The sequence below is a fragment of the Symphodus melops genome, assembly GCF_947650265.1.
Source record: "Symphodus melops genome assembly, chromosome: 21".
Lineage (NCBI taxonomy): Eukaryota > Metazoa > Chordata > Actinopteri > Labriformes > Labridae > Symphodus > Symphodus melops.
Window position 1 is genome coordinate 13,438,407 of NC_136711.1, and position 26,787 is coordinate 13,465,193.

Below are 26,787 nucleotides of genomic sequence, written 5' to 3' on the forward strand. Positions count from 1 at the left end.
CAACAATGACAAACAGGCATCCACATCACAATGATTCACATTTGATTTCACATATTGCTCAGCTTGTTTATATAAATTGCAACAGCCTGACTGACACATGTGTTTGTATATATTAGATGTATTTTTGAATTTACCTCAGGATCATTAAGTAGCTATAAATCATCTATTCATCTGGGAGCCCTGGGCAGAAAAAGCAGCTTATCATTCCCAGGCTGGCCCTTGAACATTTTACATAAAACACCTTAAGGTTTAATAATACAGGCTGATTTTTCAGTGTTAATAAAATTGACTAAAAACACATTTTAAATGCAAATGTTGCCAAGTTTAAGGGGTTTACATTATTCAGTTATAGATCATTATTTTTATCAGAAGTTGACATAGCCAATTCATTAATCATATATATTATTAGGTGGAGGAAGTTTAGGGGAATTTAACATATAAATAAAAAAGTTCATGAATAAGTGTGTTTATGTAAACCACAAAGAGAAACCCTCCTCTTTTAAAATGTAAAGTTGCCTTGTTGACACAGTCAAATTGTTAGCTTTACAGGTCAAATACTTTGTAAATGTTAATGCCTTTGTTACTTCACTTTTTAAAAGACAAATTAAATATATATATATATTTTTTAAAAGGCCTGGTATAGAATGTAACATACTATTTTGTGATAAGATGGTTTCAAAAATACCCAGGAAAAATGTATTATACTCTTTATTGAAGATTAAAGGGATCAATTTGTAGTATCTTGTAAATGTTTCTAATCTATTGGTGTATGAAGAACGCTTTTCCATAAGTTACAGCTATGTCTGTGCTTGCAGTGCCAAAAGTATGTCTGACTAGTTTACCTACAGTCCCTGGAATCTACTTCTCACAAACAGTAGACACATATTTCCCTTTTTAGGGCATGACAATCTATTACGTAATTTAGGGAGCGCTTGGATCTCTGGCGAACTGCAGTAGGCGAACTGGCTTGGGTTGAAGTGGGAGGTGCTGATGATGCAGAGCGGCAGCCCAATCTACCAATCAAACGATGAGGGAAGTTTCCTTTTAGCGCACTGATTGGCCACAGAGGCGGATAACGTTGGTGACTCTCTGAGTGGGAGTTTTTTTTTTTTTTTTACGTTGAAGGTTTCACGGGAGTAGTTGTAGTCTTCATACAGGACGGTAGTACTGTCCTGAAAAAACGGCCTGTCGGGATTGTTTAACACGCGTGTAGCAGGAGTTTGGGGGATAACTGCCTTTAGGTGGTTGGATATTTTGTTTCGTTTCTCTTTTGGATAGTGGTCTAAAGTTGTCAACATGCCGGTTTTCCACACGAAGACGATAGAAAGTATCCTGGAGCCGGTGGCTCAGCAGATATCCCATCTGGTCATAATGCACGAAGAAGGTGAAGTTGACGGGAAAGCTATTCCAGATCTTACTGCGCCTGTGGCTGCCGTGCAGGCGGCTGTAAGCAACCTTGTTCGGGTGAGTTAACCCTTTCAGAAAACTGTACCAGGTAAAGTCTACCCAAAGTCGGTGTCTGCTGCAGGATACCTGTCGCTCTTTGTCCCACACCGTCCGCCCCCACACAGCCTATACTTGGACTTTGATTCGCACCTACATGTACATTAAAACACCTTAAACTTACTCTGTTCTATAAGTAAGGCATGGAGGACTGCTTTATAAGTTATTTAAAGTTGTTTGAGTCGGGGCAAAGTGCAGTGACGCCCTTTTCCCCTTGAAAATACGCCCTGCCTCCTCTGCTGCCGACGTGCCTGACGTAGGCACTGCTGCTGCTGTGCCAAAAGCAGGCTCTGAATCATCTATATTTTCATCAATGCAATTCATTAAACTTCATTCTCAAATCTGGCTGTGAATGAACAAACTTTAAATACAAGAAGCTTGAGTTTAGACACCTCGGTTAACTGACCCAACATAAGAGGGAATTTCATTTGAAATTTTTAAAAGAAGTCTGTTTTAGAATAAACTCCTAAAGCCTACTAATTTCATATCAGATTTATTGGCATGCTTATAATATTGTAGTGCTGCCTTCACTGACCAATCAGATTGTTTGATTTGACTTGGAATCCCAGCTCGATACACCTTTCCTGTTAAATTCTTTCTCTTTGCCCTTATACCTTATGGTGATGGCAAATCTGTAGCTCTTAATAAAAAGTGAAGGTGTGTTTGCTCCTCTGTGATTATCAAATAATTAGATCGTAAGAAATATCAGGACATGCACAAAATTGAACATGCATAATCATAGTTTCTATTTATACAGGTTCAAACCCCAAATCCTAGATCCACAACATTTGACCTAAAATGTTTAAATATTGTTTAAAGAACCAGTGTACTGGAAAAAACCCATTCACTTTAACTTTGCAAACTAAACCTAAAACTTCTCTCCTGTAATTTGACTCATTTTTGATGCAAAATGGCAACAACTCATACATTTTCATACCTTCTTAGTGCCCTTGATTTCTACCCACACTGCAATTAAAATGTCTCTTTGGGGCTATTAATTATGTATTTACAGACTGTTCTTAAAAACATTACATTACATGCACCCTGATGACCCGCTGCAGCTGTGGTTTCATTTATATTTAGAATTTAAAAGGAACCCAACAACACTGATGTTCTTCTCAGTGACTATCAGGGTAAGGAAGTAAAAGAAACGACAATGTTGTTTCCTCTAATTTTAGCCTGAACCACAAACCAATACAAGAAAAGTTTCTTCGAAGGAAAAAAGAAGGATATGAGGTGGCTGTCAGATATAGTGGCTTGAAATGAGAGGAGGAAGGGATAAGAGAGACTAATTTAAGGCAGACTCGGATCCTGTGTGTCATTCTGCTCAGGCCCAGAGCCCCTGACAGTTGGTGGGAGATAAATTTGGACAATTGCTCTGGTGTCTCCTGTCAGCAATGATACTCCTTAAAATTTTAGCTGCAGTGTATTCAGAAGGGTTTATGCTCGAGAGCACGGATTCTCTACTGGGGGGTCGGGACCAAATAGTGGGTCGCGGAGACGTTTTAAGTGGGTTGCAAACGGGGAATGTGACGGGGGGGTGGGGGGGTGGTGGGGGGGAGTGTCAGAAAGTCTATGAATTACTCTTAAAAGATGCTGCTTTTGTTCCTTCTCTTTATTCCGTCACGTGTTGTGTACGGTCTGAGTTACAAACTGCACTTTTTTTAGATTCAATAAATCTGATTGGTTGAAAAAAAACCATACAAATTTGATGTCAATTTTCCTGAACAAGTTGGTGTTGGGTCGTTCAGCTCGACCAGTGGAGAACCACTGACCTCGAGCAGCTCGTTCCAGTTTCAGCCGTCCGATCTTTAAAGAAGGTCTGCACCCCATTGTGTTCAAGTCTACACCCATAAAACTTCCTTCCTCTCAGGAGCATTATAAAGGGGCCTTTTGGCGACTTGTTGTTTGTGTCTGATGTCATAGCGGCTAACTGGTGAAGAAAGTCGAATATGGCCACTAAAGAGCAAAAGAAAAATAGCCACTGCATGGGATGCATTAATATTGAGAATGAGTTGCTTGATAAGTTGTAAATGTCAGCGAACGCATCTATAATAGTCAGTGCCATTTTGATTAAAAGTTCTTCTGCTGCCACAAAATTCTGCTCTAAAAATACTTAACTTAGCATTTTTTGGATGATTAATTACACGTGAATGCAACGTTGTCAGCATTTCCCTTACACATGAAATGGCCTGTGTAACTTCATCAAGCTGTGTGTGTGTGTGTGTGTGTGTGTGTGTGTGTGTGTGTGTGTGTGTGTGTCTGTGTGTGTGTGTGTGTGTGTGTGGGGGGGGTGTTCTGATTGGGATCAGATTTTTCCAACAGTGGTCTGAATGAATGGATAGGCCTGTAATTATTTCCAGTTACCGTAGCAACATTACAACATGGACAGTGTTGTGACTTCATAGAAGTTAAGGATCAGATGTTCTTCTGGTTTCGGTCCTGTGAGTCATACAAAGCTCGTATGAGTAAATGCATGCACTGCATGGCCCTTGTCTTTGACTTCTGATTTGTTACTTGTTGGTACAATTTATTCATTGTTTTAAACAACAGACTTTAAAGGGAGGCTCATTGTCGGAAAAAGCCAGGGATGAGGCTGTCTGTTACCATTAGCTTGGACGTTTACGAAGCTTGGTTGTGTCAAAGAAAAGCTCTTTAATCCACCTCATTGACTGTGTGATCCAGAAAACCACATGTTGCACAGAGGTCGCCCCCCTCCTTCCTGATTTCTCTTCAAAAAACTCTCGAGCCAGGAGCTGGAACTCAGTTCATCAAGTTCGCCTTTGAATGGGAACTTCTCATAAACTCAGATGGAAGAAAGAGGATGTCTAATGAGATCTGCTGTACTCCCTGTGATACATATGCAGACCTTTTAAATTATTCATTTGAAAGGGCCCTAATCGTATTATTCCAGATGCATGGAGATAAAAGTTATACTGACCCAGATCTTTTAGCTTAGCTTTACCACAAATCACTGTGCAGTCAAATATATCTGTTATACCCAAAATCCTTCACTTGAGCGCAGCATCTTTGACTTTTGGTGTTTTCTGATGGCAGAACTGCAATTAGAAATGCATTTTAGGAATGTGAAGAATTCCCTGCAAGCAGGAATGCATCTGCTCAGTGGGGGGTTAAGCTGACCCTTTCAATGAACATTTTTTGCTGAAGAGTTGAGCATGATTATGAATTAAGAAAGCTGCAGAGAAGGCGGTAACACCACTGTTTGTCAGCTTGACCTCCGTCTGTGATATCTGTGCAGCTTGGACTTGTCTTAACCAATAGAATGTTGCTAACCGGCCTTGTGGGTTGACTTGGGTCACTAGTGTAAAAAAACAACAACAATGTTCAATGTCTTTGCAAGACGTCCTTGCAAAAGCTATGTATGCAATAAACGGGCATGTTCTTGCACAAGTGGCTTGTGCAATGCTGACGTACACTCAAGAAAAACCCTCACTTGGCAACACTAGCAAATAGCAAGGCTTAACATCTGTTTTCCATATCAAGACACTGACAACCTGCGACGCTCCTACGGGATGCTAATCGCCCACTGGGCCGGTTTACATCCGAGCAGTAGAGCGGGGAGATCTGGCTCATTACTGGAGCTTTAGCCCAGCTTCTGCCCCTCGATTTGGACCTGGGTGGAATCCACTTTTAGTGAAGTAGACGTGCATGTAGAGTGGTTGCAGCTCAGGCACAACATTCAACATGCATTTGTTGGTCTTAATCGTTGAAAATCGGAATAATAATTAGTAAGACACGAGTGTATTTCTGGGGCCATCTTGCAGGACTGACATTTTATGAATAGTTTAATCGACTAATTTTTGCAGATCCCTCTTTAAAATCTGATGGAGAAGTGTTCAGTGTTTGCGCTGCCGCTTTTAGTGGCAGGTTTAAAGAGTGTTTGAATTCAAATCAAACCAGCTAACCCTAACCCTATTCAGTGTAAGGAAATACAAGCTAAGTCGACACACGACTGTTTATCTATTATAAGTGAATCTGAGAGTTTAAATGGATTTCCTTCAGGGTTTAATAGAAGAACAACACGCCTCTTTGTTGTCAGCATTCTTTTGAGTTGACTGAATGGAGCCCTTTCTTTTTTTTTTTATTTTTTTATTTCAGGCCTGTTGTACTTCATTATTTTTACAGCTCCTTTTTTTTATAGGCGTGGGATAATGAGAAGAATGCCAGGGATGTACGCTCCTGGAGCAGATAAAGTCCTGTCAGACTTCCTGTTTGCACACATTACAGGGCTCACATGCTGTACAGTTGATCTTAGTATTAGAGAGAAGAGCCAGCGTCTTCAGTGTTTTTAAACTTACAGTGTACCGCTGTATGCAACAATACCATCACTGCGAGGAAGTTGTTCCCTTGAGTATAGTGACATTTCTCAATCACCCGCCACTTGAATCTTTTATAAATGGGAAGTGAATTAGTTCATTAACTGAGGCGCTTAAGGCAAACAGAAGAACACCTGGTGCTCCAGCTTCCTGCGACTCTTCCGAGGGAAATCGATTCCTGCAGCTCACACTAAGCTTCTGAAGTCTTCGCAACAACATGAGACCAGCAGACGCTGAAATGATTTCCAGTGCAAAGAGAGAATCCAGTCTTTTTGACCCTCCTTCATATTGCACCTGTAGACCTTTTTTGGTCATCCGTCAGAATGAAAACGGTCAGGATAGGAGGAGGGGGGGGGGGGGGGGCGGAGGAGTGTTGACTTGATGAGGAAACGCAGGAAGCCAAGTCAGGAAGACCCCGGCAGCTGTCGGCCCTGCTCAGGAAGTGTGGTGTGAGCCAGAGAAGGGAAACCCCTCGCTCTTTGCGGTGACGTGTACGATGCACTGGAGAAGGGCTGCCACCTATTCAAGAGTTCTCAGGATGAAATGACTGGCAACAAACAATTTGTTCACAACTGTTGTTTTCATTTCTATTCCTGAAGAACTGAATGTTTAAAGTGAGGTCCAAAAAACACATTATCACCATTGCTGCTGCAAAACGGTCGATGACAGTTGTAATATTTCAAATGCAACTTGATAGTGCCGCAGTGCACTGAGGGATGTAGATCCCTTGCTTTATGGTCCATTAGATCTCCTCATAGCATCACTGGGTGTAATGTTCCTCCTTTCTCCTCAGCAGAAGTAAAATAATCTATTGTTAGCGGTTTCTTTAGCAATCCTTGTTCTGGTGAAAAACATCAAATCGCTTGTGACAGTGACGGGCCTTGTGTTCGCTCACTGTTATTTTCAACAGAAGGATTCTCACCGATGACTGCCGCTCCCCCAGTAACACTGCATTTGCTGCTAAGCCCGTGTAACACGAGCTGGGTAGCTGTGATATATCTTCTCTGGTGGCTAGAGAATGTTTAGTCAGAGCCAAGCGGGCCGTTTGATTTGTGACTTTCATCACCTTGGCAACCCCATGTAGAGCGACTTCCTAAACAAGATGAATAAACCATGTCGGTCACCACTTGACAGATATACGATAAAGGCCTTGACCTTTGGTTCCGACCTTTCTGCTGAGCCTCTGAGTCATTATTAGTCAAAAGTCATTTGATATGTGAGAGCGCAGCACTCACTGGTTCTGGGAGTATTGATCACGAGGAGCTAATGGAGTGCTGTGCCATCACTTTGTGTGAGCGCGTCTCATCAGATTGAAATACAAAGTCACTTAATGCTGGAATCTGTGTCAGAGTTGCACCTCTGCGCTGAATGTCTTAATTCACTTGTAGGTCATTGCTAAGGGCAGCAGTCCGAGCGCTTGTCAGAATTTTTCCGACGGAGAATCCTGGTGGTCACCGTTAGCAGTGCAGCGTTGTGCTGAGACTGCCCAACATGTGAAAGGCAGGCAGTGTCTCGGCGGCCTCGAGCCTGTCAGAGTGGCCTTTCTTCTCCCAGCAGAGCGATGGGCTGCTGTCAACAAAGCTGAGTTTGTTCCGAAAGGAGCAGCCACTTTATCAAGCGACTTCACAACACAGGGTTTCCACACAGCGCTCTCGGGGTGGTAAAAGGAGTGTCAGTGTTTCCACTCTCGCCAGAAACGGTAAACGAGACAAGTCGGCTTAGTAGAGTGCTGTGCGGAAAGCTTGGAAGAAGATGAAACTGAATCGGTCAAAGATGGTGAAAAGATGGTGGAAGTGAAAAGTGCCCCTCCTTTTAGGGGTTTGTCAGAATCTATTTAAGGAAGCGGATATTATGTGTTTTAGTTTGACCCCTGGGAGTCGACGCTGATGAAGAATGAGTTGACACTGACTGATCCTTTTGAGCGTGAGAAAGAACTGATCAACTTAAGAAACAACTTTGACTTATTTTACTCCCTCTCTCCAATGTTACAACATCAACTGAGACTGGAGGAAGTAAGACCTTAATTTGCAGTTTGAGTAATCTTAGCGCAAGTCCTGCCAATACTCAGACATTCCTCGTCAGAGTACTTTGAATTAATTACTTATAGATTACTGAAATGTAATTGGTTATTACAGGCATGCATAAAGTAAATTGGTTCCAGATTAAAACAATATAATTATTTGCTGCTTTGCTCAGCTTTATATCAACATAAACTAAAGACATTAAAGTTCAGAAAATGAGAGTTTTTTGGACTCGATCTCAATTTTTTCAGATACGTTTTCCGTATATGGTGAGATGACATCTTTCAAGGAAAACAATAAACATAAATCAGTAGTTTCAACAGTTGCACGTTGCCGCCCCCCCATCTCAAGCTTGGTTACTGTTGGTATTATAAGAATGGGATGTGGAAACTTTGGATCGAGGCTTATAGCACAAAGGGCCAGGCGTCATGGAGCGCTTGACAACAGTTGGGTCACAGTTCTATTTTTTGCAAAGATTTATCTGGATCCATGCTCTGCTACAGACTGTTTTTGAACTTCAGACAATAGAAAGAGGCTCTTCAGGGGGAAAGGAAGACCACGATGACCTGTTGGAAACAGGCCTCCAACACATTGCTGTGTGATGCTATGAGGAAAATATGACTCAGGACTTGTTAAATTCAGCATGCAAGTGACTTTTGACTCTACATTTCTGGCATCTGGTGTAGTCTGTCTTCTTTTCTTTGTCAGCTTAGATCATGTCTGAACAGGACTGCAGCTCATGTAAATCGAAGTCGTGTGTTCTGCTCTAAGATTAGACACGTTTTCATTTTAAATCTTTAAATCTACTTCATCCCAATATCCACCATATCTCAATTTTACAAATGATTGGAGTCCCACATTTGTTTTTTTCTTGTTTTTTTTTCTTCAACAACATTTAAAAAATATCAAAAAAAATAAGTCCAAACAAATCACAGACTATCAGTTTTTATTGTACGTTTATTTGTTTTTACTGCTTAAACTACTTTTGATAAACTATAACATTCTCACTGCTGGAGGGGACATCAGTGTGTCATCACCGTACAAACAAATATGATTGAGCTTTAAAGTGGTTGAAGCAGTATGAAGTCTGCACTCAAATGTTTTTTTTTTTTTTTTACTACAAATAAATGTTCATACTTTTGAAATTCAAGCGTCTTGGAATCTGTAGCAAAACTAAAGAAAATGACAACATCTCTTCATGACTATACTTGGTTTGTATATTCGTTCTTAAATGGACGAGAGAGTGGTCGTAATTGCGGTGACATCAGTATCGTTAGTGGATGTGTGGTCTTTTTTGCCACTTCCTGTCCCCTCAGTTATGTTTACCACTCTGTCATTGGCCTATTTCCCACCCCCAGTCCAGTTTGCCCCTGCTGGCCTTTAGCTGAACGAGACAGAACAGCTTTAGTTGTTGTTGGCTTTTGTTCAGGAGCGTTCATCGGTGGAGTGTCAGGGTGGCATTACCACGTCTTCGCTCTGAGATGGACAGCCTCTCATAAGCCCCCAGTTTTAGTTTGGCACAACCTCTGGCCCTGATTTAAACACTTACTTACTCTGAGGGGGGGGGAGGGAGGAGACGTATGTCTACTCTGCTCCATTACAGCCTCCACATCAACCACCTGAAATGGCTCTGCTACTGCCTCATGTTCAGACGCATTGACGAGCTCTTTGGGAATGCTAACCACACTAATACAGCACCAAATTTAGAACGCAGATCCCTGAAATAAAAAGAAAAACTTCCAGTGTAGCTGCTGAATTATTAACGAACAAATCTATTCACTTAGTTTGAAAATTGTCTGTAAGTGGTGCCACGACAATCAAGAATTCCTAGAGCTGAGGGTAAGGCGAAATCCGTCAAATAATCCCTCTGTTGGGACCAGGACTGTGTTGCGACAGTGAGCAGAGTTAAATAGGACATATTGCTTATTGATGTTTGAGAGTATCGATCATGTAATATTTGTTCAATGTGAAATGGAAAAGAAAAAGTCGAACGTCTCCCGTCTCATTTATACCAGTCAGCTCGATGCGTGTCCCCGTATGAACGCGTGTGATCCCTCACCCATGGCCGTTGAACGTGGGTGAGTTGTGTCCCCCTACAGAGCTGAGGTCATGATGGGGGAGGTGAGTCATTTTGGCATTTGAGGCAGAGGAGGCGCTCAGCTGCTTTGCACATTATAACTGTGCTGAGGCCTGGCGTGTCCGCCCCCCCCCCCCCCCCCCAGCAGCTGCCTTGTTGATGTAATGGCTCGCTGGACGAGTAACGGGACATCCTTCTGCAAAACTGTGTGATTAAAGACTGAACTCCCGGAGGGGGAAAGTTGTGGTAACAGAGTTTCTACTCACGCATATATGACATACTATCCATGTATGAAATGTGTGCTCCAGTCTCACCAAAGCCTCCACGTTGATCTAAATTGTACTTTTACTGAACCAGAATGAGTGTGACGACTCCTTTTCAAAGTTGGTGCCAGCGCTGAAGGTGTTGACAGATACAAAAGCCTTGTGACTGATGAACTAGTCATCAGCGTAGAGGTTTTGGTGGGGGCTATTTCCTGAACCTTGTGGAGACTGTTAACCACTTCTTCCTGTTTCACTTTTGGAATATGGCCGAGTAGCTTCTTGGCAGCAGAGTTTGAGTGAAACGGCTACGAATCAGATCTGATTGGTTAGTGTCCTCATGGGCACACTTTTTTTTTTATGACGCATCCTTTCGGATTTTTTATTAACAGTACATGTTATCCATCTGATTGAGAGCTGCTTTGTTTTACCAAGAAGGTTAAAACCCACCTCGGCTCCAGCTTTCAACCTGTCATTAGGTTGACTGAAAGTTAGGCTGAGTTAGCATTTCCAACATGGCAGCGGCAGTAACAGATGGGTGACACCACTCAGACTCCATCAGTTACAGTCCATGCGTTAATCACAATTAATAAGGCCCTAAATTAATGCTTTTTTTTTAATGCACTCTTATTTGTCCCTTTTGGTACACTGTAGGTAAGCCTTTGTATCATCTTCCTGTAGCCACAGTGATGAAAAGAATGATTCTGCTGCGCCTTTAAAAGGCTCATTTCACCACCAGCAGGCTCAGTTGTCGAGTCAAAATTTGCTTGTTGTCAAATGCCCATCATGCCCACCCTGGTTTCCTCTTCCAGCCTTTTCATACCTCTAAATATATCTGTATGGCTGTGATTGTACAGACGCTGTGTGTTGGTTTATATTGAAAGTGTGGTGGATCAGTCACCTGCACAGGTGTCTTTGCACAGTGTTACGACCCGGCTCGTGAAGGGAAAGGGAAGCAACATAAAACCAGTTGTTGTTGGTGAATTAAATTAAAGTTATTTATTACAAAAGAAGCAAATTGTGGAACACAACAAAAGGTGAGGCAAGCTGAAAGGGCCAACGAGTGCTGCTCAAATCAGAAACATCATAAAACAGAAGGACTCTAAATGCATGCTGGGACATGCTCTGGCACCCTGTGACGCTGATAGAGATGAAACAAAAAGAAGGCGTGGCTACCGGGGGAAGTCCTTTTTAAAACGTGGTGTTTTAATCAAATTAAAAATGAAAAGTCCGGTTCAGAAAGGAAGTTCTTTGATGTGTGTGTATATTCTCCACATTGATTTCACTTGTTGCATTGAATCACAGTTGGTACATTTGAATTCATGGAGTGTGTCTTTTCCAGGTGGGGAAGGAGACTGTACAGACCACAGAGGACCAGATCATGAAAAGGGACATGTCACCAGCTTTCATCAAGTAAGCACAGAAAAACCGTCTTTTTAAGACCTCCACTTCTTTCACTGTCAACCCCTTCAAAATGTATGAGGATGAAACCGTTCTCTCTTTACAGTATGTGGAACCCACTCGCCTCTCTTGGGCTCTCTCTCTCTCTCTCTCTCTCTCTCTCTCTCTGTCTGTCTGTTGCAGTAAAGGCTGGTTGTGCCCAACCAAAGGTCAGACATGGCATGTTAAGTGCCTTAGAGTCTTGCCCCAGTGTAACATAAATACTTCATTGCACTCAGAGGAGCTCCTTCACTCAAAAGGAGAAAGGCCACAAGCTCTCACACGCCCTCATACAATCGAGCCCCATGGCTGCTGCTGCTGCTCCTGCTGCTTTTGGTGAAAACGTAAAACAAAACAAAAAAAGTTAACATACTGATTATAGAAAAGGAGATATGAATATATGAATATGAATATTGTTTCACATATTTTTGCCTCCCTGGATTTAGCTGTATCATATCGAGTTCTCGGCTCCCATCTGTCCTGATAGAGACGCTCAGAGACCCTTATTACCTGAAACTGGGAGAGAGAGGCGGGGCCGAGGCGCCCCTCCAAGGTCAGGGATGAATTGCACTGGCAAGGCGCAGGTCATCGGGCTCAACACATTTGGCGCCTGGAAGTCACATCATCACCCTGTCGTCCTCCATCAGCACATGTGCTGGAATGCGTCTCCTCCACTAAATATAGTGTCTGTCAGGGTCCGGTTATTGCATGGCAGTTTTTCTCGCTAGCAGGCTGAAGGACACTGCTGGCTGGATGGCTCTGCGCACACACACACGGTCATGTGAGCGTCGATGTCATGCTCGTACATTTGGCTTCATCCTGCAGGAAAGTTGCTGCTTCAGAAGGTTAGAAACTGAGCTTGGCCTCTCTTTGAGGAGAACAGCTTTTATGATCCCCTGTTACCCCTGCAACATGTCAACAGTATATCCCGACTTGTTGCCTGTTTCTATGTGCAATATGACTGTTCTGATACAATGCAGGTGGCATGTCTGACGCCAAATCAAAGGACTGAGCTTGAGGCTTTTTTTTTTTTTTTTTTTTTGCTGCTCATGAGTTCACAAAGTGCATCACACCCAGGAGGCTATCTATCAACATGAACATTTTTCTGAAGAAACCAAGGTTAAATGGGACCTGAGCCTGCCAGGACAGAGCTCTGCCTCCTGTGGTCAAAATCACATCCTCACAATCTTGCCTCACGAGGCCTTAAAACCAGCAGAGCGTATGACTTTCTCTCTGTCAGCCGTTGGAACAGTTACAGTAAGAAGTGATTCAGCCTTGACAGCATGCATCCTTCATATCCGGCTAGCTCAAAAAAAAATAGACTGTCAACTTTAGTGTCAAGTATTTACTCAGCTTTTTGTGGTCGAACTTTTTTTTCTTCTCTCAAGCTCATCATACATCACATAGCTACTTCTTAAATGTAAACAAATGTACTCAAACTGTCCCAGATAAAAAACCAAAACCTCTAAGCGTAACACTTTCAGAGCTCAGTGTTTCGACTCGGTGGGAGTTGTAGCAACGGTGGTGAAGTGGAACAATGTTTCATGTGCATGCAATTTTTATTTATTTATTTTTAATTCTTGTTACTAAAATAATTATTTACATTTATTGGACGAAATAATCAACTTACAATCCCCCTCATTGTCGTAACCCGACTCACGGATAATAGCGAACGACGAGAGAGTCAGAATTGTACCCAAGAAAATGAGAACAATTTATTTCTAAACTCGTAAAACCCCTCCCCCCCCCAAAAAAACAGCAGTGGTCATATTTAAATGTGACCACCGCTGCTAGATACATAAATTGGAAACACTGGGGCTACAACAGCGCTGTTATGCAGATAATGTGTGAAGCTGTTTGGTGCTGATTGTGTGAACAAAACGCTTATCACACAGGAAGGAAACGAGCCACAGTAGTGTTAAGAATGATTTTGCTTTTTACTTAGCATTGGGTGCAGTCTAATATAAGCAGCTGAAACAGTTTGAATCCATGAATTCATAAAGATGAAATCATGAAGTGAAGAAAAGTATGAAGACCCCATTGAACCCCGGTATGACCTTGATATAAGAATATTCTTCTGCTATTTATATACCATCCACTTTCACTCTTGTGGATGCTTGTAATGTTATGGATTGAATATACAGTACAGGAAGAGGAAATGAAAAACAAAGTCGCTACTTCATGTTATGGCGAGCTCTATCCCCAAGCTTCCATCTGTTCGTGCTTCAGGCAGTTTGCTGTTTCCATGGATGATGTCCATCTGGCTTCTGAAGGGCTTCATATCAACAGCATGACTTCTAAGGAGATTTTTTTTTTCTTGACTCTGTTTCATATCTTGTCTGTTTCTTCTTTCTTCCCCAGAGTGGAGAATGCGTGCACAAAGCTGGTGCAGGCAGCTTCTATGCTGAAAGCTGATCCTTACTCCGTTCCTGCTCGGGATTACCTCATCGATGGCTCACGGGGCATCTTATCTGGGACTTCTGACCTGCTCCTGACCTTCGACGAGGCCGAGGTATTCCTTTTATTCGCTCTTTATTTTCTTCAAGGTACGTCCTTAGCAGGGGTCTGTTTGTTTTCTGTAGGCAGCGGCTTAAGAGCATTATTACGTTGGGATTACACATCTCCTTGGGTGTGGTTGACCATCCAGAAACAAGTAAACAGTTTCTTTACTGATGGAGGAAGAATTGATTTTCCCGCTTCATGTCGTTCACAACTCTCCAAGCACATTAATAAAGCATTGTTGCAAACTGGTGTGTGCTGCTTCTGTGTGCTTTCATTTGATTTATTTTTTTCCCCTGAACTGACCACATGTTTACACGAGACTGAAAACATATCAATATGACCTCACACCCTCTGTTCCCAGCTGGTTTTAAACATTAATACAGACAGAAAGTGGAATTCTTCAAGCTGACCACCGCATGCACCACAGTGAGAGCTGAAGCTCTAAGCAGGATCAGACAGATGATTCGACCCATTATTATTTGAAAAACCAAATGTTGGTCAGGCTGTAATAGATATTAAACTGCATTTTTGATTCACAGCATGAGATTGTCTGAAAGACTATTGGACACTACTAAGCCCTTTTCCACACATGTACTGGACACCCTTCCCTGAAATGCTCCTAAGCTGTTCTTTAACACATGTCCCTCACAGCTGGAGATTGTCCCTGTCAGACGTGGGGGGGTGGAGGGCGGGTTTTGGGATGCAAGACATGATGTGAAAAGAGCGCCGCTGCCATCAGTGTAATGTTTCTAACCTATACAACAGAGTTTGACTCTATGATTTTTTTCCCTTTTTATCAGTGCTGCGTGTAATAAGTCACATTCACAGCAGATACAAAAGTGTGGCAAAAGAACATTCTGGCATGTGATAAGAGTATCTAGCAGCACTAGGATTAAATTGATCGGACGGTAATCGCACGATATAAACGCCACCAGTCATTTGACCTGCTGCATTCACACACCAGCTCACCCTCTGACTTCATGCTGAAGAGTTTCGAGGAGGCCGACGGGTGTAAGTCTAGATACATTCAGGGTGACAAAGGCGGTTTTTGCTTTGACACATGCAGGGAACCCACCCACAAAAAAAAGAATCTGGACCTTTTCTGGAGTTTTGTGCATGTGTGAAAAAGGGGAAACAATTTAACTGGATACAATTATAGACCAAACACAGCTTGTAACTATTCTCAAGCTTTTGTCATTGATTTTCATTAAGTGCATTTTTAATGGTTTCTTCATCCTCTGCTGTAAGGTGACAACCCCCCCCCCCTCCCCGTACTGTAAAGAAGATAGTGAGGTGGATCTAGGTGCCAAGCCGAAGCATCCTAAATCTCGAACCAGGCATGGTGTATTATCCATCAGCAACGCCCATCTGTCTTTTTTTTTCCCTCTGAGGGATGGAGAGGAAAATAAAGAAAGTTGCTGATCAGCTCTCTTGGAGCAGACATCAGGCGTCCCCGCGCTGTCTGCAGCAGTCAGCAGGACTCGGCAGGAGTCATCCGTCAGCGGTGGCATCATGTTTTCAAATGCTACTCAGGGGATGGCCCTGCGAGTCCAGTCTGTGCAAAGCAGGAGAGCAAGAGGACAAAGAGGCTGGAATGTCATTAGGCAGCTTTATCAGAGTGTAATCAGAGGGAATGTGAACAGACGGCGCAGCGGTGGGGGCTGAGTTTGCATAATCACTCGTCTTTGATCAAGTTTGTTTTGCTTTGTTTTCACCTGAACATTGTCACAGGTCCGCAAAATAATCCGCGTGTGCAAAGGCATCCTGGAGTACCTGACAGTGGCCGAGGTGGTGGAGTCTATGGAGGACCTGATCACATACACAAAGAATCTAGGACCAGGTCAGTCAGCCGATTTAAAGGAGTCACATCGATGTCGAGACCTGACGTTGTCCCAGAGTTTAGCTTTCAAGGCTAACTTTTTTTAATTTCCCCTTGAGTCCAAATGTAGTTCTTTTCTTTCACACTTGGTTTGTATCGAAGAGATGCAGAGTGTTGCTACTAAAGTCATCAAATGTATCTCTTGCTGAATGATGCTTTTTTTTAAAAATGGAGATGTTAGAATGCAGAAAGGTTTAAAGACTGATGCAGAGCTGGTATCAGTATGTGGTGTCTGACTTAGTCTAGGGAGAAGAGATGGATGGAGCTCTCTCTCTGTCTCTCTTTAATGTTTTGAATATGGACTTCAGGACCTTTTTTAGAGTTACATGTTGTTCCTTGACTTAATGTACTTTGTCGTTATTTTCCGTCCCTTTTTTTCACTTTTGCTGTCCAGGGATGACGAAGATGGCGAAGATGATCGACGAGCGACAGCAGGAGCTGACCCACCAGGAGCACCGTGTCATGTTGGTCAACTCCATGAACACAGTCAAAGAGCTGTTGCCCATCCTCATCTCAGGTATCATCCCAATCATGCTGAATGATCTCTAAAAAAACCAACTCCGTTCCACACGTTTTCAGGGCAACGTTTTTCAGTTCACATTATTCATCTTTGGTATTATTCTGCCTTTTTTTTTTTTCCTTAGGCATCAAAATCTTTGTGACAACCAAGACGTCTGGAAGTCAGGGTGTGGAGGAGTCTTTGAAGAACCGTAACTTCACTTTTGAGAAGATGAGTGCCGAGATAAACGAGATCATCAGAGTGCTGCAGCTCACGTCCTGGGACGAGGATGCCTGGGCAAACAAGGTGCGACCAAAAAACATTTAGTTTCACACAAGTCTTTTTTTCTGTGAACATAAAAGTCTTATGCACACACAGCTGTCGTGATACATCTATTGTAAAACTTCAGACATTTCTCCTCTCTTCTAGAAGATGAGTCTTTAAACTTTTAGTTGGACTTTATTTATTCAAAGTAGCCATCAGATGTGATGTAAGCAAATACTCCTGTGCTCTCACACCTTTTGTCAGGCTGATGCAGGCCGGGAAGATTATGTGGTGGAAATGTAAACTTTTCACTTTTCTCTGTTTTAGGATGATTTGACTGTTTTGCTGTAGGTTAAACCTTTATTTTAGTGATTAAACGACAAAAACTTCACCCTTTTCTTTTTTTCTCTGTGTAGCTAGTTTAGCTTTTTCTTCTTCTTGTGTTTGTTATTCCGCTCTGCACGTTCTCCTCCTCTGTCCCTATGCCACTTCTATCTTCCTCGACACTTCATTTCCGCTGGTATGTCTTTTTTTTTTTCTTTCAATGTTTATATTTATGTCGTTCTTCCTCTTTTTTTTTTCTTTTTTTTTTTCCCTTTCCTTTTCACTGTTTTCTTCACCCCCTGTAGAAGGTAAGCCTCACCTCTCTCGCACCTTGTTTGTGCGGCAGCATGTCCGGCAGATGTGTGTGTGCTGTCTGCTTTGTGGTGCCATCGTGTGCTTACCCACAGTGATTTCATCGTGACGTTAAACTGCCGACTACGATTAGAACAGTCGATGCAATTAGACGTTTGAGTACGTTTGCACTGCTGATGGAATGGTGTTGATCTGGGAAAAAAAAAAGCAGATAGAACTGTTGAGATGTTGACCTATGCAGTGTTTCTCTTCCTTCTTTGTATTTACGTTGCTTCATTACATACATAACAAATGAGTTCTCCTCCTGTGTCCTTTAATCCTCACTACACGTGTGTCCTCCACCTGTCTGATTATTGACTGACCCGACTGAGGCAGTATTGATCCTCACGCTAATAATGAGAAACCTGTTTTCCTGATCTGTACTCTTCACAAGGAGAGCACATACACAAACTGATACATGAATGGCTTTCATGGATTTCATTTTTACTGAACTTAACAGATATGGCCTACTTGCTTACAATTAATTACAATAAATATGTCCCGTACCTTCACCTAATTCTTTCTACTAATATGAAGAATCCCACCACGTCTGTTTTTATGAGCATCTCCTTTCCGTTTGATTTGATTTCCTGATGAATGTGTGCGCATTTAGTTTAAGTGCACATATCCCACCGCCATCTCTCCATGTCTAACGTAACTCCACTTAGTTTTATAAACACACAAACAAAGGTTTGCTGTGTGATGGAACACTTTTTTTTTTTTTTTTTTTCCCTCAAGTTCTGGTTGAGCAGCAGCTGCACACGTTTGAGAAGTAAACTTTCTACTCCCACCCAGCTCTGCTAACACGACTTCACACCTTTACACGCCTCCCCTCCGCATCCACATTCCCAGCTACTCACACAAAACAGCCTTTTTGTCCTCTTTAACTTTGACTAAATGATACATGTGAGGGCGGAGACCTTTTTTTTCTCTCCGTTGAACATTTTGAAGATAAACAGTCGTGGTTTGTGCTTCCGCAGGATAATATGTCATGAAAGTGGCCGTTCACTCAAAAAGGAAGATTCAAGCTGCACTATGAATTGTGACTTGATGTTTTTTTTTTTGATTTTTGTGCCATTGTACTCATTCATCCGCTTCGTCCTCCTGCTTCATGCTCCGTGGCCTACAGGACTCTGCTTTGTGTTTAGCGACTTCGACAATGAGTCCACTCATTGTCGAGTCAGCCAACGCTGGACAGATTGTTGTATTTCCATCCGCTCTGGTTGAGATACAATGAAGAGTGTTTTGGATTTTATAACAATGTGAAGGAATGATTTAAAAGGAGCATGTGCCACAGGGTTGTGCCTGTCTGATAGTTAAACACATTTAGAAGTCCTGGTCATACTCCTTACGTTGTTTTTTAATACTGATGTTTGATGTTTTCTGACTTCTGAGTGAGTCAGATTGTACTGACATCTGATCCACCGTCTGTATGCGTCCATGTGAGGGAAAACAATTCATGTTTACTTTGCAAAAATTCAACCATGAAAAGGAACTCTGAATGCTGCTCTCTTACACTGAGCATTCATTAACAAGTGTTTCAGGTCTTCAGACACTGCAGGGAGAATTACTAATGATGACATCGGAGCGCTATGCTTTTCTTCTTCTTCATTCTGATTGTAAATGAAGGTTGTATATTGGTGCAAGTCAGAAAAGAAATCAGTGATACTGATATTGGCCAACTCGCAAATATATCTGAATGTAGTTATACAGCAACACGTTTGCCTTAAGGAACATATTAAGAATATAGAACATCAGAATATTAACACTTGAATCTCTAAAACATGTTGTTCTTCACAGAGAGAACTTGTAAACATGCAGGAACTAAGAACGCTGGTCGACTTTTCTGTTAGTCTTCTTCAGTCGCATCGATTCCCTTTTTAAGTTATTCATTTATTCTGTCTGTCAAACCCAAAGGACACAGAGGCCATGAAGAGGGCTCTGGGCCTCATCGACTCGAAGATGGCTCAGGCTAAGAACTGGCTGAGGGATCCGAACGCTCAACCAGGTAACGAACCCCCGTCTTCTCTATTTTGATCACGTTGTCTGGTGACTTCAGTGACTTTGTCTTAATTTTTTTTTTTTTCCTGCTCTCAGGGGACGCAGGCGAGCAGGCCATCCGACAGATCCTGGATGAAGCTGGGAAAGTTGGAGAACTGTGTGCTGGGAAGGAGCGCAGAGATATCCTGGGCACGGCTAAGACCCTGGGCCAGATGACCGACCAGGTGTCTGAGATGAGGGCCAGGTACACTGTACACTGCACACTGTCATTTACATTGCCTTGTGTGTCTGTGTGTGTGTGATTCTGACAAGAAAATCTCCCAGATATTTTACGCAGCACAACGCGCTTTTCTTTAGATAATCCTATCTTCCCTGTGATATAAAATCTGCTCGTCAACAGAGACCAGTAGTCGTGCTGGATTCAAAGCAGCTGTCTGGTGTTAACCTGCAATTTACTGGAACCTCTGGTTGAGTTCGTCCATTCAGGGTTTAGAAAGACAAAACAAACAAGGAGATGTGCATGTGTGCTCTTTTAAAGGCATGCTGTAGCTTATGGTATCCATGTGTTTTCCTCGTCCACCCCAGAGGTCAGGGCACTTCCCCAGCAGCCATGCAGAAGGCTCAGCAGGTTTCCCAGGGGCTCGACGTGCTGACTGGCAAGGTGGAAAACGCCGCACGCAAGCTGGAGGCCATGACTAATTCCAAGCAGGTCATCGCCAAAAGGATCGATGCTGCACAGGTGGGTAATTAACCCTGTTGGGCTTAAGACCTCTACATTCAAGCACTTGATGGTCTATGTTTTTTTCCCCCCCTGCCCCTGCAGAACTGGCTGGCAGACCCTAACGGCGGCCCAGAGGGAGAAGAGAACATCAAGGCTCTGCTCACTGAGGCCAAAAAGATTGCGGACATGTGTGAGGACCCCAAAGAAAGAGACGACATCCTGCGGTCTATTGGAGAGATCGCTGCAATGACTGCCAAGCTGTCTGATCTCAGAAGACAGTAAGTAACTGACTGCTGAAAGGATTTCCTCATCTTATGCTGAGGTGTTTTTTTTTTTTTTCTTCCGTGCAAGTCCAAGCCTGGCTAGGATTGGCCCTTTTTCCCAACTCCATTTGTCTGCCTTTACACTTCCTCTCAGTTGATCATACGCTTGAATTCAACACTTCCATCATCACATTGCATCTGTTGACACTATTGCTTCAAAGTATTGGTTATTTGGTTTTACATCTGCGGGAAGGGTAATCGGCATTAAAGTTTCACTTAAAGTCATTTCCTCCCCTTTGATCAGTGAGCTTTTTTTTATCTGCTGTTTTCCTTTGAACGGTTATCTTGTAAAATCTTGTCATAACATGCACACATGGAGTTCATCTTTCATGCTTCTATTCAACTGGAACCCTTCCCTTTCCACCTTGAACGAGAGGTCTGTTTGTTCTGAAATAATCACTCTATTCACCACATTTCTAAAAGAACTATTCCAGATCTAGACTTTACTGCTGGTTTTAGAAGTTCTCCTCGTCTTTGTGAAGCTGACTATTATCAAGCATCATTTCAGCCTTCTCTTTTTGATAAAACACAAGCTCAGTCTTTAATCCTATAATTCCTTCTAGGGGTAAAGGTGACACTCCTGAAGCCAGAGCTTTGGCGAAGCAGATCGCCACCGCTCTGCAGAACTTGCAGTCCAAGACCAACAAAGCCGTGGCCAACAGCAGGCCTGCAAAGGCAGCTGTTCACTTGGAAGGAAAGATTGAGCAGGCGCAGCGCTGGATTGACAATCCAAACGTGGATGACAGCGGTGTGGGTGAGTTTGGCTTCGACCCTCCTCTGCTTCCTCGTCCCTCTATCTCGGCCTCACACTTCTTCACATTCCTTCCACCGCTGCTGTGGTCGGAAAAAAAACCGCCGACCAGACACTTTGTGCACATGTCGCTTTGCACTGTACGCGACATTCCTCAAAGCTGTCTTTTGTTTCTTCGGTTTTTGGCTTGTCTCCTTAAAAACCTGGACATCGTCTGACGTGTTTACAACGGAGCTGCAGCAAAGCTCACCTCAGAGACATCCTATGAACAAACACAGAAGAGGCCAGTGGATTCATTCCCTTCTGGTGTCAATACATTCAATTATTAAAGTATCTGCTTCCAGTCTCTCATATATGAAGACACACTTCTTGTCTAATGATCTCTGTGTGACTTTTTCCAGACACAAGAACATTTTATTTTTTCTCTCATATGAGCTTTAACACTGTTGAACAAGTGATGCACAAGCACCTCTCATTTCTCCATGCGTGCACGGGCTGCTCCTCTAGTGAGTTTTGTGTAAGATTGATTTGTAAGGTGGCACGCATTTAGGGACTTTCCTTTAGTTTGGACCAAACACAGCGCTCTGTTACAGAGTTAGCTTTCTTTATGCTTACAGCTGTATGCTACAGTAAGCTACATGATAACACAACTGATGTTAAGCTACTGATTGTTGTAACATAGAACCATCCACCAGTTACACCTGCTTTGTGACTTCTGTGTGAAAATCCAACTTGAGTATTTTTAAAAAAGACAGGGCACTGTTTCAAGTCTCAGGGATTTAACAGCAGTACATTTGTTTTTCATCCCTCCACCGATCACATACAGCCTGAACCGAGGGTTGTGATCCTCAAGGATCATGAATCAGCTGTGATCCCTTTCACAACGAGGTCCTTTAAAGGGGTTCCAAGGGGGTGTGTTGAAGTGAAAAAGTTTGAGATCCACTCCAAACAATACATGTTGATGAAGTACATGAATGCGTCTGTGTTGCTTCACCCTGAGTACATCTGCAGGGAGCAGAATTGTTTTCACGTTTGTTTGTTTGTGTGTGTGTTTAGGCCAGGCAGCCATCCGGGGGCTGGTTGCAGAGGGTCGCAGGTTGGCCAACGCTCTGCCTGGCCCGTACAGGCAGGAGATGCTGGGTAAGTGTGAGCAGGTGGAACAGCTCATGGCTCAGCTGGCCGACCTGGCGGCCCGTGGAGAAGGAGACTCTCCTCAAGCTCGAGCCGTCGCCCAGCAGCTCCAAGAGGCTTTGAAAGTAAGATCACACAATCTTTCCTTCACATTAAAACCTGTGGCTGCTTCGTCACAGAGTCAGAGAAACTACCCCCTCTGCTGGTTAGCAGCGAGGGAAACATGCAAAACTCTGAAGGCTGTGCATGCTTGTATTTAAAGTAGTTTGTTGTTTTAAAGTGAGAATACAGTATTTAACGTGCCCTGTCACAATGAAGTTTAAAGATAATAACATATAAAAAGTGCTATAATGAAAAAAACTCAAAATTGCTAAATATTAAACATCAGGTCAAACATGCCCATCACAGATTTAATAATTACTTGAAGTTATTTTTGGGCTTTTATTTCTTTTAAAATAAGTTTAAAGATATTGGATACAAGCTCAAATGAAGACAATTGTAAAAACTGAAAAAGTAATTAGTAGTAACTATATACTGAGTTTATGTAAGCTCTCAATCTAGGAGATAGTTTAGAACAACCACCATCACATTTACCAGAAAATGTTGTAACTCGGTAAGAAATTCCTGCTTTTGTTTGACTAAATCAGAGAGATTTATTTCATTTATTTGAACATCTGTGTGTCCTCTTTCCAGGAACTTAAAGGGAAAATGCAGGAGGCGATGACTCAGGAGGTGTCTGACATCTTCAGTGACACCACCACTCCCATCAAGTTACTGGCAGTGGCTGCGACCGCCCCTCTGGACGCCCCCAACAGAGATGAGGTGAGCAGCACAGTCGCTGTGATCTCACTCCTATGTTCAATGGCGAGATGTTGCCTTATATCTAACCACCCTTTTGGAATAATCGTTTTGCGATTTTGAATCACGCGCAGGTCTTTGACGAGAGAGCTGCCAACTTCGAGAACCACGCCAACAAGCTTGGCGCCACAGCAGAGAAAGCTGCTGCTGTCGGCACTGCCAACAAGAGCACAGTGGAAGGAATCCAGGCGGCCGTCAAGTCAACGAGAGACTTAACACCGCAAGTATGTCACGGTTTAGTGTTTATATCTGTTTCCGTTTGTGTGTGCTCTCCACTCTGCGTCACGAGTCGCACAGCTTGAGCGTTTCTCGCTCCTTCAGCCAAGTTTTAAGCAGTTGACTGACAATTAATGGCACAGACTTTTTTTTATTTTTTATTTTTAGGTTGTGTCTGCTGCTCGTATTCTGCTAAGAAATCCTGGCAACCAAGCTGCATATGAGCATTTTGAAACCATGAAGAACCAGTGGATTGACAATGTGGAGAAAATGACAGGTGAAGATGCTTGAAATCCCCTGATCGCATCCACCTATTTCACCCCTCCCAGTGTTACTTTCTATATTAATCTCTTTCAATGTGTCTGAAGGTTTGGTGGACGAGGCCATCGATACCAAATCCCTGCTGGATGCCTCAGAGGAGGCCATCAAGAAGGACCTGGATAAGTGCCGTGTGGCCATGGCTAACCACCAGCCTCAGATGTTGGTCGCCGGCGCCACCAGCATCGCCCGCAGAGCCAACCGTATCCTCCTGGTGGCCAAGCGAGAGGTGGAAAACTCTGAGGATCCTAAATTCAGGGAGATGGTGAAAGCAGCATCTGATGAACTGAGCCAGACAATTTCTCCGATGGTGATGGACGCAAAGGCAGTGGCAGGAAATATTCAAGATCCAAGTAAGTTGGTCAAAGAAGTAGGTTTGATGCTAATGACTTGTGTGTATGTAGATTTGGTATAAACTTTTTTTAATTTCTTCTTGTCAACAGGTCTTCAGAAGGGCTTTCTGGACTCAGGTTATAAGATCCTTGGTGCTGTGGCAAAGGTCAGGGAGGCATTCCAGCCCCAGGAGCCAGACTTCCCACCACCTCCTCCTGAACTGGATCAGCTTAATGTAAGTCCTCTTATAAACTCACATTTTAATTTGGTAAATCATCCAAAGCTGCTTAAAGTTAAGCATCTAAGAGCCCATGTATTTTAAAACCAGCCAAACTCTACCTCGTTCTTGCAGCTAAATGATGAAGCAGCACCACCCAAACCTCCTCTTCCTGAGGGTGAAGTTCCTCCCCCCAGGCCTCCTCCCCCAGAGGAGAAGGACGAGGAGTTCCCTGAGCAGACCGGTGATATGGTCAACGAGCCTATGATGGTGGCTGCCAAGCAGCTCCACGATGAAGCCCGCAAATGGTCCAGCAAAGTAAGGGAGCAGATTTAAAACGGTAAAGATGTTGTGTTTTAAAAACTTGGTGAAGTTTAATGATGACCCTGTTGTACCTTGTAGGGAAATGACATCATTGGAGCGGCCAAACGTATGGCCCTGCTCATGGCGGAGATGTCACGCCTTGTGCGTGGAGGCAGTGGAAACAAGCGTGCTCTCATCCAGTGCGCCAAGGACATCGCTAAGGCTTCTGACGAGGTCACACGATTGGCTAAGGAGGTGGCCAAGCAGTGTACCGACAAGCGTATCAGGACCAACCTGCTCCAGGTCAGTCCACTCATCTCTATCCGAAGGTTTTGCCTGAATAGGAAGAGTTTATTTATTTTTAATGTCATCATTTTAAATGTTCTGCATTATTAACGTTCTGCCTTTCTTTCAGGTGTGTGAGCGTATTCCCACCATCAGCACTCAGCTCAAAATCCTTTCCACAGTCAAGGCCACCATGTTGGGTCGTACCAACATTAGTGAAGAGGAGTCTGAGCAGGTAAACTTTGTGCTTTTAACGTGTAGCAATTCACAATATTCACTTTTTATCCCTATAAAAAAAACAATATTCCCGTCTTAAACATCACTGTAATGTTTATTTCTATTTCTTTACAACAGGCCACTGAGATGTTGGTCCACAATGCTCAGAACCTGATGCAGTCTGTGAAGGAGACGGTCAGGGAGGCTGAGGCGGCTTCCATCAAGATCCGAACAGACGCAGGTTTCACCCTTCACTGGGTGAGAAAGACCCCTTGGTACCAGTAAGCAAAAAGCTACTGTTGCTCTGCTTCATGCTGGTTCTAACCAGCCGTCCAAGAGGACCTTGAATGGACAGAAATATATTTTATCAAAGCTATGATATCAACGCCCCTCACTCTAATACTGTATGAGCAAAGCTTCTCTTTTAGTCCCATGTCCTGTCTGTAACAGTTGCTGTTCTGGTGGAATGTAAAGGATGGGACTGGGTAAGATTTCTACTGGGGGAGTTGTTGTTTTTTTTTTCTTTAAGTGTGTAAAAAATGTGTTTTACTTTCAAAAAATCCCAGGAATATATATATAATTGGTTTAGAGGTTGGATTTCATATAATTTAATGTTGTTTTTTGGCCTCTTCTAGACAAACCTTCAATACAATTTTGTATGTTTGTACTGATCATTTTACTATCACTTCATTCATTCACCTTTGCTTGGATAAGCACATGAACTTGAGGAGTAGTTACAAGAACAGCGCAGGCCGATGCTCAGCACACGCAAAACCTATCAAGTGGTATTATGCCTGTTTACAATATTATTGCAAGTGAAAGAGAAACACTGTTTTATTTTTTTGACACACCGTTATGCAATTGTAGCAATCTATATTTTCTTAGGGGTTCTTCCAAAGAAATCGTGCCATGGCCTTTGAAAGTATAACTCTTTCTTTGGTCAACAAACGGGCTAGCTTCTTAAAACAGCAGCTTACTCTTTCTAAGAACATTTAGGGATCGTATTTTGCTTTGAGATTACAAACACGCTTGCACGTAAGTATGAGACCTTATAGCCAACATTTCTTCAGCAAGCTCAGTCTTATTTAAAGAGGCTCTTCTTGACTGCTGTTTTCTCTTGTATTCTGTTGTGCATAATAATTTCTTGTCATACATGGAAAGCACAGGTCTGTCAAGGGAATGACCCGTTAAGAGAGAGGGAGAGCACAGTATCATCTGCATACGGTTACATCTTTTAATCTTCTCACATTTTTCTCAACATGTCTTGATACACTAAACAACTGGCTACTTTTTGTGGTCACTGTCGTAGATATTTTGAAATGTCCATTAGTAAGAATGTGTCTTTTTAAGTATCTGCTACCAACTGATGTGCCTTTGTGAAAGAAACTTTATTTGCATCGGATAAAGTTTTCATTTATGGATGTTTTGTATCATTTGTACAAGGTATGATGGTGTTCATTTGTTCAAAACACTTGTTGTACATGGTCCTTCTCTAAAGCTACATCTGCTCATGACTTTAACTTTCAGTGGAATAAAGCCCTATGCAAACCCAAGATCATATCAACATTGTGCAACTTAGATGTGTTTAGACAGGCCTGAACTACATTATTCCGAGGCATTGTTCACAATTTTGTAATAAAGCATTTTATAGCACTTG

At 42.8% G+C, this 26,787-nt stretch overlaps 1 protein-coding gene across 1 annotated transcript; it reads left to right on the top strand.

Annotated features, from left to right (window-relative positions):
* The first annotated feature begins 1,090 nt into the window (after window positions 1–1,090).
* Window positions 1,091–26,787, top strand: LOC306842308 (vinculin). The gene is made up of 21 exons (XM_079372479.1): window positions 1,091–1,464; window positions 11,541–11,611; window positions 14,000–14,150; window positions 15,872–15,980; window positions 16,414–16,536; window positions 16,664–16,824; window positions 19,375–19,465; window positions 19,555–19,702; window positions 20,044–20,197; window positions 20,282–20,457; window positions 21,066–21,256; window positions 22,310–22,509; window positions 23,078–23,206; window positions 23,317–23,466; window positions 23,627–23,735; window positions 23,827–24,129; window positions 24,220–24,344; window positions 24,462–24,644; window positions 24,729–24,932; window positions 25,045–25,149; window positions 25,269–26,787. Exons 1-21 carry the CDS (start codon window positions 1,297–1,299, stop codon window positions 25,413–25,415), a joined length of 3,198 nt encoding a protein of 1,065 aa, XP_079228605.1. The 5' UTR covers window positions 1,091–1,296; the 3' UTR covers window positions 25,416–26,787.